At 46.3% G+C, this 11,998-nt stretch overlaps 2 protein-coding genes across 2 annotated transcripts in view; one reads left to right on the top strand and one right to left on the bottom strand.

The window, feature by feature from the left end:
• Positions 1-2,323, bottom strand: part of PDILT (protein disulfide isomerase-like, testis expressed) — a 34,315-nt gene extending 31,992 nt beyond the window's left edge. Inside the window, exons 1-2 of the mRNA XM_015416110.1 lie at positions 2,313-2,323; positions 1,514-1,695 (exon numbers count right to left, since the gene is read on the bottom strand). Of these exons, the coding sequence (XP_015271596.1) occupies positions 1,514-1,695; positions 2,313-2,323 (193 nt within the window). The remainder of the gene's footprint in view (positions 1-1,513; positions 1,696-2,312) is intronic.
• A 3,727-nt stretch (positions 2,324-6,050) lies between these two features.
• LOC107114573 (acyl-coenzyme A synthetase ACSM4, mitochondrial-like) overlaps positions 6,051-11,998 on the top strand; it is a 28,790-nt gene continuing 22,842 nt past the window's right edge. The window contains exons 1-2 of the mRNA XM_015416111.1: positions 6,051-6,234; positions 10,869-11,099. Of these exons, the coding sequence (XP_015271597.1) occupies positions 10,911-11,099 (189 nt within the window). The 5' untranslated portion in view covers positions 6,051-6,234; positions 10,869-10,910. The remainder of the gene's footprint in view (positions 6,235-10,868; positions 11,100-11,998) is intronic.

Genomic DNA, 11,998 nt, shown 5'->3' on the forward strand with positions numbered 1-11,998 from the left:
CCCATGTCTTCAATTTTAATTTTAGAAAGTCCCATGATACATTATCAAATGCTTTTTCAGCATCTAAAAAAATTAGCGCCATTTGTTTCTCAGGATGTTCTTCATAATATTCAAGTATATTTATAACTGTTCTTATGTTATTTTTCATCTGCCTTTTTGGTAGGAAGCCCGCTTGGTCTTGATGTATCTCTTGTTGTAGCACTTTTTTGAATCTCGCTGCAACAATACTTGCAAAAATTTTATAATCTGCGTTAAGTAGAGAAATCGGTCTATAATTTTGTATCTCTTTTTCGTTTGTGTCCGGCTTGTGGATCAATGATATGATGGCATCTTCCCATGATTCTGGCATAATTGCATCTTTTGGTATCTTTTGGCGTATGCTGAGTTTCTCCTAAACACAGTTTCAATGTCTCTGTAAATATCCTCTTTTGTATCAATGTTTAGTTGTTCTGCAAAGGATCCTGCTATGACTTCTTTTAGACTGTCTTCTATTTCTTCTGGAATGTTCTGGCATCTAATTATAAATCCTGCCCTTTCCATTTCGAAATTTATCACAGTTTCTTCTAGCTTCTCATTTTTAATTTTCATTTCTTGCATTTCCACATCCAGCATTTGCGTTTTTTCTACTAACTTATTTGAGGTTTTTGTGATTTCAGAAATTTCTTTTTTATTTTCAAACATTTGTTTTTTAATCTCCTCCGTTTCTGTTTTAATTTGGTTTGCAATCTCCTCCATTCTATCACTTATGGGGGCTATCTCTTTCTTAATTAAATTTGGTAGGGTAACTTCCATGTTCTGATGGAACATTTCTGCCAAACTTTCTTGTATATATTGTTTTAGTTCTTTCATTGATTGTTGAGAAATATTAGCTTTCAGTTGGGAAGTGGTTCCTGCCTGCCCTGGGGAGGGTATGGACCCTTTTCTATTGCCTCCTGCACCTGTTGCCATTTTTTACAATATTTACTAGATTTTACTAGATTTGGTAAATTGCTATATTTGTTTCACTTAGTTATTTTTAATTGTCTTTAATGTCTTTCAATGTTTTCTAGTATTTAGATGCCCTCTGTATTTTTCCTTTGCCTCACTCTTGGTTTGTTGAGGTTTTTTTTTTTTTTAAATGTCTCTTAATTTTTTGAGTATCCTCTATATTCTTCCTCTACTTCACTTTTAAGTTGTTGTTTTCTTGGGCAGGTTGCCTTTACCCTTCCCTCTCTTTTTAATCACACTTGGGTGTTATTCTGCCTTTAAGGGTCTCTACTTTAGTTTGGGTTTATGTGTGTATTGGTTGTATATATATATATATGTAATGTCACTTTAATAACACTTTATTCTAGTTTGCGTTATTGTCTCTTATTTTCCTTTTTCACTCCTAGCTCGTGTCTTCCTCGTTACAGTTTGTTTCTAGTCCTTTAACTCAGTGCGCTGTTATCTTTATCCTTGTCTTTATATGCCAAAAAAAAAAAGCGTCTTATTTTTCTCTTTAACTTCCGGGTTTTGCGTCACCCCTCCACACCTTCTGCGTCTGCGTCAGCGTCTTTCCGTTCTTTGGCTGCTTTCTTCCCTCGTTCGGCCGTCCCTCCGCTCCTTGCTCCTCCTCCGAAACCGCCTCTGCTTTCCTCTGCCCCGCCTCTTTCTCCGCGCCTCTCGACGACGTCACCGCACCTCCACTCCTCCTCGTCGCTGCCGATGCCAATGCTGAAGAAAAAGACCTCGTCACTCTGGAGCTCTGGAACTCTCTCTCGCTCGTCTTAAAGGGGCCGGCTTATGCTGCTAACTGGAGAGAAAGTAACAGTTATGTAGTTTTTATTTTATTTTCCAATCTTTTCGCGCTTAATTGGTTGTCGTTTCTCTTTCTGTGCGCTCTGTTAGTAGCCGCTTTTGTTTTTTAAACTCTAGCCCCTTTCTACCCTTGCGCAAGTCTTATGTTTCCCCCCCTCCTCTCTGCTCTTTATTTTCTTTTAAACCTGTCGCTCTTAATAACAATAAATTATAAAGGTACTTAGCTTCCACTGTTGTTGGGCAATTTTCCTTGAAGACTCCTTTGGTCCTATGGTCTCGGCTGTTGCTGAAGTTGATGGGGGTTTCTCGTCTCTCAGCTTCTCATTCTTCCCTGCCTCGGAGTGAACCCAGAATTAACTGGGGGGAGTCGCCACCCTCCCCAGACCTGGGGGTGAGCTCCTTGCTAGGTCTCTCTCTACGGGAGAGAACTTTGCTTGTTGTTTAAAGTCTATAGAAAAGAGTGGAAAGGAGAAGAACGCTTAGAGCTCTCTCTCTGTGCGACCTCTCTCGTCGGGACCGGAACCGGATCTCACCATTCAGACATGCTTGATGGTGTTGCCTTGACGGGCTTAGTAGCATCTCCTAATAGACAAGTGTTTGCCTCGAGCTCCTTATAGTAAACTTTGCAGGAAAGCAAAGCCGACAGGTAGTCAGAGCTACCGCTGTTTACTGTCTTCTGCCTTCTCCGTTGTCCCTACTGGCTGCAGCGCAGAACTGCATTAAAAGTAACATAAACTGAAATGCATTTGCTGAATGCAACATGACTTTGGCTTCACAGGCCCTCAAGCTGACTTGCACCCCCTGAATTTTGTCCCCCCCCCATTGCCCCCTCTCAATGACTCTGCATGTGTTGCCTCCCTACAACCAAGCCCTGCATGTCATCAATGGAAAGGGAGGTGGGCAGAGGACCAAAGCAGTGCAGGGCTGAAGAGGGCAGGGAAGGTCTCTGCTCAGCGAGTGACCTCAGCCTGGTCATTCTCTCTCAACGTAACCTCCCGAACAGGATTGTTATGAAGCTGAAACTGGGAGGGTGGGGGAACATTTATGCTGCTCTGCTCTGCTCTGCTCTGCGTGGCGGAAGGGCAGGATAAAATGCAACAGATCACTCGGCACGTGATGGTACAGGCTTGTGAGGACGGCTTGCATGACTGTAGCAAGGCATTTTTTGTATTTGTTGTTCAGTCGCACAGTCGAGTCTGACTCTTCGCAACCCCATCGACCAGCTCCCGCCAGGCCCTCCTGTCTTCCGCCGTCCTCTGAAGTTGGCTCAATTTCATGTTCGTTGCATCTATGACACTGTCTAACCATCTCATCCTTTGCCGTCCCCGTCTTCTTTGACCTTCAGTCTTTCCCAGCATCAGGGTCTTCTCCAGTGAGTGCTCCCTTCTCATTGGGTGGCCAAAGTATTTGAGCTTCAGGTTCATTATCTGGCCTTCCAGGGAACAGTCAGGGTTGATTTCTTGTAGGATTGACTGATTTGATCTTCTTGCAGTCTCAAGAGTCTTCTCCAGCACCATAGCTCAAAATAATCTATTCTTTGGCGCTCGGCCTTCCTTAGAGTCCAACTCTCGCAACCATACATGACTACTGGGAATACCATTGCTTTGACCATGCGGACGTTTGTTGGCAGGGTGATGTCTCTACTTTTTATCATGCTGTTTAGGTTTGCCATCGCTTTCTTCCCAAGGAGCAGGCGTCTTTTAATTTCATGGCTGCAGTCACAGTCTGTGGTGATCTGGGATCCCAGGAACGTGAAGTCTGTCACTACTTCCACGACTTCCCCTTCTATTTGCCAAGGAGTGATGGGGCCGGATGCCATGATCTTAGTTGTTGTTGTTTTTTTGATGTATGCATATAGAAAATTAGCATGTCAGGTTGTGAGGTTCTCACCTAGCTTTCTCCTTGACATCCTAGATTTTTTTTTAATGAGCAGCAAAATGGAATGCTCCTCTATATAACAGGGAAGTCTGAAATCTGGACATGAAGAAATGGGGTCCCTGCGTATCCACATTAACAGCACTTCGGAATGGCATCCCTGGCATGTCTCTCCCCAAGGCACAACAGAGGCATTGATTTCCTAGGCTCAGGGGCTAGAGGACAAGGACCATGCCTAGTGAAGGGAGACACGGGAGCATTTGCAGGGTGGGGGTGGGGGAGATGTGCATCACTGCAGTTGTTCACAGCAGGGTTCTTCTAGTACAGACAGCACAAGGGTAGGGGGCACGCATCATGATTTCTAAAGCATTATTTGGGTGTGCATCAATCATCAGAAAGTTACCTCCTGGTTCCGGGCCAGGAGTGTTGGCAGCGGCAACGGAGACGGTAGCGGCAACAACAATGGCGGCGGCAGCAGAGTTCCTGACCGGACCTGACGAAGGCGGAGCCACGGTGGTGCGAACGCAGGACGGCGCAGCACGGCAGGAGCCGGAAGGACGCAAGCCGGAAGCTGCAGCCGGAGGGCGGTCGCACACGAAGGACAAACATTGAGCCGCCTGAGGTGGTGCTGGTCAGCTGAGGACGCCGGAAAGAAGAGAGAACGCGCCGCCAACAAGGGTGTCGGTAGGGAAGTCCCCCCCCCCCTAAAAATCTGTGGCCCTAGGTAGGTTAACTACTGCGACTATACCAGTAGCAGTACACTGTAAATTAGGGGTCATGGGTGGTATATAAATGCAATGTAAATAAAAATAAATAAATAAATAAATAAAAGTTAACTAAAGCCATCAGTCTGGCTTAATTTACATACTAATCCACCTAATATCCTGGCATGCTAGATGATTGTAAACTGGGAAGACTGTCCTGAGCAGTGTTCCCTCTAAGCTGAGTGAGTGTGAGCTAGCTTACAGTTTTTTAGCCTCTGGCTCACACATTTTGGTCTTAGCGCAGGAAGGAGGGCTCCAGAGCAAACTGGTTTATGCAGCAGCCAAATCGCTCACTCACAACTTTAATACCAGTAGAATTTTTGCTCACAAGACTCCACAGCTTAGAGGGAACATTGGTCCTGAGTGATGCTTTCTCTCAACAAAAAGTGTGATAAAATGGTTTGTTCTTTTTTTCGAGTGAAAGGGTTTCAACCACTTCGGCAGAGAAGCTGCAATGTTAGTACGTGGCCCCAAGAACATGCCTTTCATCGGTAACAGCCCCCTTCCCTAGGTGAACGGAACACATCCATCTATCAGACAAAGGCTTTGATTGGTTCTGGAAGCTGGTGGCGAAGGTGCACTGGGATCCAATCAGGCTCCCTGATTGCACAGGAAACAACTATTCCTATTTTCCTGCACTGGTGGATAAGACAAGGAATGCAACAAAAGCATTGGTTATTCACAGCAAGGGACAGCAAAGCTCTGCTTTAAAACAGTTACAATTTCACACACACATCCTGCCAGAAAGAAAGAGAAAATGTTTTCTTTTGGAGCGCCTCCTTGAACCAAAGAATCTCAGAAAGATTTCCCACAAGCGCTGCTCCGCACTCACTCCTCCCTTTTGCCCCAATGGTATGTGTCAATTTCACACAAGCTGCTGTGCTGCCGCATTTTGCCCGGCAGCTTCGTGTGATTTCCCCCGCATCTACTCAATCCTCAAAAAAACAGGATTGAGTAGACGCGGGTAAAATCGCACGAAGCTGCGGGGCAAAATGTGGTCGCGCAGCAGCTTGTGTGAAACTGACACGGGCCAAAGAGAAGAGTGAGCACAGAGCAGTGCTTGTGGGAAATCACCCTCGGTCTATTGAAACAGGGTTAGCTTGTCTCGGGGGATTATTTCCCTCAGTAGCCTCACGAGTCCCTAACGGAGCTACCATTTCCATAAGGTAACACGGGATACGTACTCGATTCCGGCCTCTTTACTGGCCCCTGAGTCCTATGTATCATGTCTGAGGTTTTTTTCCCTTCACTGGCCAAAACCGAACTACCTGACTGTTCTCCTGGTACAGGTGGGGCATAATAATAATAAGTCTTAATCCTGGTATAAGCCTTCGCGCATGTGTGCACACGAAAGCTTATACCAGGAATAAAACTTTGTTGGTCTTAAAGGTGCCGCCACTGGACTCAAACGTTGTTATTCTCCTCGTAGTTTCCCCCTGTTTCTATGTAGCTTCCCCAAGCCCTATCCGGCGCCACACCGTCTGCCAGCAATCTGAGGCCACGGCAAGACGTTTCCTTCACTGAACTCCCCACCCCTCAACCCCACCCCTGATTCCCCAGCCTCTCATAGGCTGAGGTCACTTGATATCTGCCTGCTCCTGCAGGCGGCAGGGATTTCCTGGAACTAGAAGTCAAAAGGAAGAAGCAACTGTGATCTTGCTGGTGTTTCTGTACTGTCAGGCCTGCACATCTGAGCAAACCAAAGAGGGCTCCTCTCCAGTGATCGGGCCACCAGCTTAATCCTACCCAAGTGTACGGCAAGGCCAACGAGGTCGTTTGTTCGGAGTTCGTGTTTTCCCTTTCCCACCTCTTGAAGGTAAATCCTTTGCCGAGAGGCTTTTATCAGTAAATGCACAGGCTCGTGAAGAAATGCTTCTGGTTAAACTCAAGGACTTAAAGAAAAAGGCCAGGGGGTGGGGCGGGGGGGGGGGAAAGCATGCAAGGGTGGTCTTTGTCAGAATATGCAATTCAGCCAGCACCAGTGTTCCCGCTAAGCTGAGTTAGTGTGAGCTAGCTCACAGTTTTTTAGCCTCCAGCTCACACATTTCTGTCGTAGCTCAGGAAGGAGGGCTCCAGAGCAAACTAGTTTATGCAGCAGCCCAAATCGCTCGCTCACAACTTTAATGCCAGGAGCTCACAAAGTAGAATTTTTGCTCACAAGACTCCACAGCTTAGAGGGAGCATTGGCCAGCACCCAAACTTTGCTTGCCTTCCCCATCAGAACAGCTCAGCTGGCCTCAAACGCTCCCTGAAAAAGTTGAGATTTACAGTTTCCTGAGTGCCGGGATGGGTGGAGCTTGTCTAACACTCTGAACCATACCAAATAAAACATATTTTTTCAAGCGTGCAAAAATATTAATGCTAGGAGTAATCCATGCTTCCAGTCCTTTTTTCCAGTATGGCACGGCTGATCTCAGACACACAGGATGGGCCCCCCCTCACTCCCCCCTCCTCCCTTCCTCTCACAAACCTTCTAGGGAAAAGCCTGGAAAACTGTCTTCACGGGCAAACACAGCAAAACTGAACCAGAGTGTGTGTCCAAGAGATTCGGTGTGACGGCTTGCCCTCTAGTGTGCTGCTGAAAAACAGCGCATGCAGATACCAGAGATGAGCGGATGTTCCCGGTTTTGTTCACTTCCCTTCATTACTCACTCACTTTGAAATCCTGTGTGCTGCCCCTCTAGACACCTGCTTGGGGTTGCTCGCAAAGTAAAAACAATGCCAAACTGCATCGATATTAAAACAAGCAGTGAAAACTAGCCAAGAACCTACCAGGGGCCTGAAAACAGCCTGGAAACAAACATGAAGAACCTGTGGTGTGGTGGTTAGAAGGTTGCACTTGGACTGGGAAGACCCAGGTTCAAATCCACATTTGCCATGAAACTCACTGGGTGCGTTCAGACGGGGGCTTTACATCGGTTAGGGTTCCGGTTGCAACCGGTGTACTCACCGGCGTTCACACGACGAACATCTGCCTCCTGTCCCTAACCGGTGTAAAGCCCTTTACACCGTTGCACTCTGCCACTAGGTCCCAAGTGGTGGTAAACTGAGTGCAACGGTTGTAAACGGTGCACCCCGGCGTCTGATCGCTCTCCAACGTTGCAGAGACACTTATTTATTATTTATATTTATTTATTTATTTTGGGATTTATATCCCGCCCTACCCGTGCGGCCCAGGCTTCCGGCTTTCCCTCGCCATTTTTTTTTTAAAGTAAGCGATATGCGCTCGGGCGAAGCTTCGCCCCGAACGTTTGTTAAGAAAGAAAAAAAGCCCTTAGTTTAACTTCCCGGAGGACTCCGGGACTACAGGGAGGCCAGGTTGGGCTTTAAACTTTAAAGGTAAATCCTTACCTTTAAAGTTTAAATGTAATGGGGGGGTTGAGCATGCACAAAAATCGCCATTCTGTGAATGGCTGCCTATGCGCATGCTCAAACTGTGCTTTAAAAAAAACGCAGACGCCCGCAGCGTGTGAGCGGGCGTCCACCGAAGGGATCTGGAAGATGGAGGTAAGTGTGATCGCGTTTCTGCCAGGATAAACTGCACCAGTTCCAACTGGTGCAGTTTATGCCGACAGAAACGCCCCGTCTGAACGCACCCACTGGGCCACCTCCTCTCAGCCTCCCTCCTAGGGGTCCTTTTGAGGATATAACAGAGGAGGGCAGATGCATGTTCACCACTCTTGAATTCATTGGAGGCACAGTGGTATAAAAAAATGCACCAAATTAATAAAATTATCTCCACAAAAGGGTTCTTGGGCAGGCTCATAGCCAGAACATTTTTATTGGGGAGGGGCAAAAGAGTACACTGGTGGTCAGTCCATTGCTATTTATTTATTTATACTTTATTACTTATTTACCAATTTTCCACTTGAGAATTTAAGGTGGATTACATGGTATAGAACAATGTGATGGAATAGCACGAAAGAACTAATAAGCAATGCAATAGGACTAGGATTACAAAAATTAGAAAAGTGCAAACAAGCATCAGACATGCTACGTCAAGCAGTGCAGAAAATGGAATTACAAAAAATGAAAACAATGCTGTAAGAGCATGATAAAACATACAACAAATCAATAATATATAGTGTACACTGCAGCACAGACAACAGTCCTGTTCTGTATTAGCTTTTTAAAAAGGCCCTCCCAAGCAAATGTTTTATATATTGTGCAGAATTAAGGACGTGTGGGAGTCTTTCTTCCCGGTTACTGAAACCTGAAACTGCAAACACAACCTTCTTTTCTCTGTAAATCACTAGCTCAAGGCTTCTAAGGGTGCTACCCAACAAATGGGAAGGATCAGCAACTGCCCATGCGCATGCATTTTCTGTTGTGGCTCCCGTTTGTGGAATGGCCTTTCTGAGGAAGTCAGGACAGCTCCCACACTTTTGTCATTTTGCCAACTGTGTAACATGGAATGCTTCAAGAGGGGATTTTAAGAACATATGAGAAGCCAATGTTGGATCAGGCCAATGGTCCATCCAATCCAACACTCTGTCACACAGTGGCCAAAAATACCAGGTGCCATCAGGAGGTCTACCAGTGGGGCCAGGACACTAGAAGCCCTCCCACTCTTGCCCCTCCCCAAGCACCAGGAATACAGAGCATCACAGAGCTATAGGATAATGGAATTGAGCTTTTATAAAAGGAACAGGTATATTATTACCTTTGTAATACCATTTCCTGCATTGTTTCACATACAATGTATACTTTTTGGGGGTTCTGTTTCAAATTACTGCAAACCTAGTTTTATTGAATTTTTATTAGATGTCTCATCTGCTTGATTGCATTGACTTACACCGTGAAACCCATTTATAGTCTCAGTGAGAAAGGTAGAAATTAAATAAAATAAATAAAAATGCACTGGATCAGGGCCAGCTGTGAGTAGCATTGTTTTCTCAGTGAACAAACATAGGGTGAATAAGATTCCTGTGGGGTGACATGTATTACCAAAAGAAGATTTGTGCTCACTTACCACTGGGCCTAAATCCCTTATTATTAATTAGTCTTCTGTCCAAAATAATTTCCCCAGCAATAAGAGTTTTACAGGATTATTGTGGAACCTGTTCTCTCTCTTTTTCTTTGTTTTGCTCTGCTACAACTAGGGAAGGGCATGAACTGGCTCACGAACCTTTGTTCATGATGAATTTATTTATTTATTTCTATTTGTATCCCGCCTTGCCTGTATACGCAGGCAGTTTGTGGTTCGCATAGAGCTGCAGCCCGACCAAGAACCTCCATGAACTTTTAAGGCAGTTCATGGAGGTTTGTGGGGAGCAAACCCCTGCTTTCTCCTCCCCACTCAGCTGATTAGATCGGAAACAGATGAGCCATGGGGGCAGCCCGCTCCCGTGGCTTAGCTGCCTAAAGGGGCTTTCTTCAGCAGGCAGCCAGCCCCTGGGGTAGAGAGCAAACTGCTCTGCATGGCTCAGCTGTTTAAAGGGGCTTTTGGGGGTTCAGCTTTGAGCCATTTAAACCAAACAACACCACTCAGCTGTTTGGTTTAAATGGCTGGGAGTTATTTTAACCCGATTTCTGCTCTCCGTGAAAAGTGGCGGGGAGTGGAAAGCAAGAGGCATGAACCCATACAAACCGGTTCACTTTGTGAACCAACCTCCTGGTTCATATAGGTTCGTGGTTCAGCCACGAACCACGAACTGAAGTACAAAAGAAAACCCTGACCCTACTGGGGGCTTGGAGGATATTCAGAGAGGTGGCTGAATAAAGCCTGCCCCCACCTCCTGACTGTTGGTATTCCAAGGAGGTCTCCCATCCAAGTACTTGCCAGAGTCGACTCTGCCTAGCTTCTGAGATCTGGCAAGATGTGGCTTTTGTGGGCTATCCAGATCAGGGCTACAACACCACTGTTACCCCTTCATGGCTTAATCTCTCTGTCTCTCTCTGCTTTACTCCAACATCCCCCCCCCCCACAGGCTTTTTAAGTCAGGACTCTTCAGCCCTGCTAACTGCTGATTCTGTTCTAGCCCATTACATAGAGAAGTCACCCTTGGAAGATTTATGACAGGATTAACACCTTTTAACCTCAACTCCTTCCTTCCTTCCTTGTTTGTTTATTAGTTCTATTTATACCCCCCTCCCCACTGAAGCAGGCTCAGGGCCGAAGCAGGCTCACATAGAGAATTTACCCTTGAAAGATGTGTGACAGATTTCACATCAACCCCTAGTGCTGTTTGGAGGGGCATGAGAAATGACTGATGAAGCGTTGCCCCCTTTCGTACCAACACGGCTACAGGCCTGGCATGTGACGTGGCCTCCACGCAGCTGTGTTTCAAGCAACCTTCAGATATGTGGGCCCCAAGCCATGAAAGGTTTTACAGGTCAAAACCACAACTTTAAACTGAATCTTGGATTCCACTGCAAAACCTTCAGAACAGGTATAATGTAATGATGCATTCCAGGTAATAACTGTTTTTTTAAAAAAAAATGTTACAGAGGAACAAAGCTGATCAAAGTGTTCAAGCTGTCTTACGAGCCATGAAGACGCTCTTAAAATTCTTCAGGAGGCTGCCGTCACCTTGCTTTTTCCTCCACCACCAAGCCAAGAGATGCATTACCTTTCCAATTACCTCATACTATGAAGCTATAAACCGGGGTGAACAGGAAGTGCCTGAATATTTCAATTTTGCAAGCGATGTTCTGGACAAGTGGACTCAAATGGAAAAGGTATAATGCTTCTTTTGCTTCGGGGGACCTGGTCCTTTGCTGGTAAGGAAACAAGGCACCTGTGGTTGTATGTGAGATTTTGTGGAGTTGCCAGTCCCCTAGTGGGAGGTTCCCCACCCTGCCTTTCATTTCCTGCCCGTGCTCTGTTTAGAAATGAAAAACCTAGAAGTCACATTGCAACTCTCTAGGAATCACCAGAAACACTATGGTAAAACTAGATGGTTTTACTAAACTTTGCAGAGTCTCCAGCAATTCCTAGAGAGGAAGGTTAGCATTTCTGGCAATTCCTAGAGGGTTTCCCCCCTTGATGTGGTATTACACCATTGCCAGTGGCCAACCACAGGTCTTCATCCCCCTCAGTCTCCAACTGGCAACCCTAGAGATATTAATAGACCCAGGGGTAATGTCCTAGAAAAAGAGGTGCAGGAGCTCATTAGCATAACTTATCAGCATAACTTATTTGCATATGCCACACACCCCGACATCACCAGAAGTGTGTCAGAAGGCAACAACCACTACTCAGGCTCCACTGGATTGTTGTGGATTGCTAGCTATTGGGGGGGGGACGTGCAGATCTGCCCTCACAGAGGAGGGAGAGTTTGTACTTGAAGGGGGGGGGGCCCTCTGCGACTTACCTGACTGATTCTTGGCCCAACTGAGGGCTGCTGGGAGCAGGGGGCGGGGCTTGTTGCATGTGCCCGCCCCCTGGGCTCCTTACTGCCGGAGCTCCGCTCCTGTGCGCTCCCGCAGGAAATGACCCCTGAATAGACCACAGCCAACATATGAAGCTGCCTTATACCAGATCAGACCACTGGCCCACTAAGCTCAGTATTGTCTAGACTGATTGGCAGCAGTTTTCCAGGGCTTCAGGCAGAGATCGCTGCTCCCCAACACGACGC

This window comes from Gekko japonicus, unplaced genomic scaffold (assembly GCF_001447785.1).
Source record: "Gekko japonicus isolate JY-2015 unplaced genomic scaffold, Gekko_japonicus_V1.1 scaffold321, whole genome shotgun sequence".
In the NCBI taxonomy this organism is placed as follows: domain Eukaryota; kingdom Metazoa; phylum Chordata; class Lepidosauria; order Squamata; family Gekkonidae; genus Gekko; species Gekko japonicus.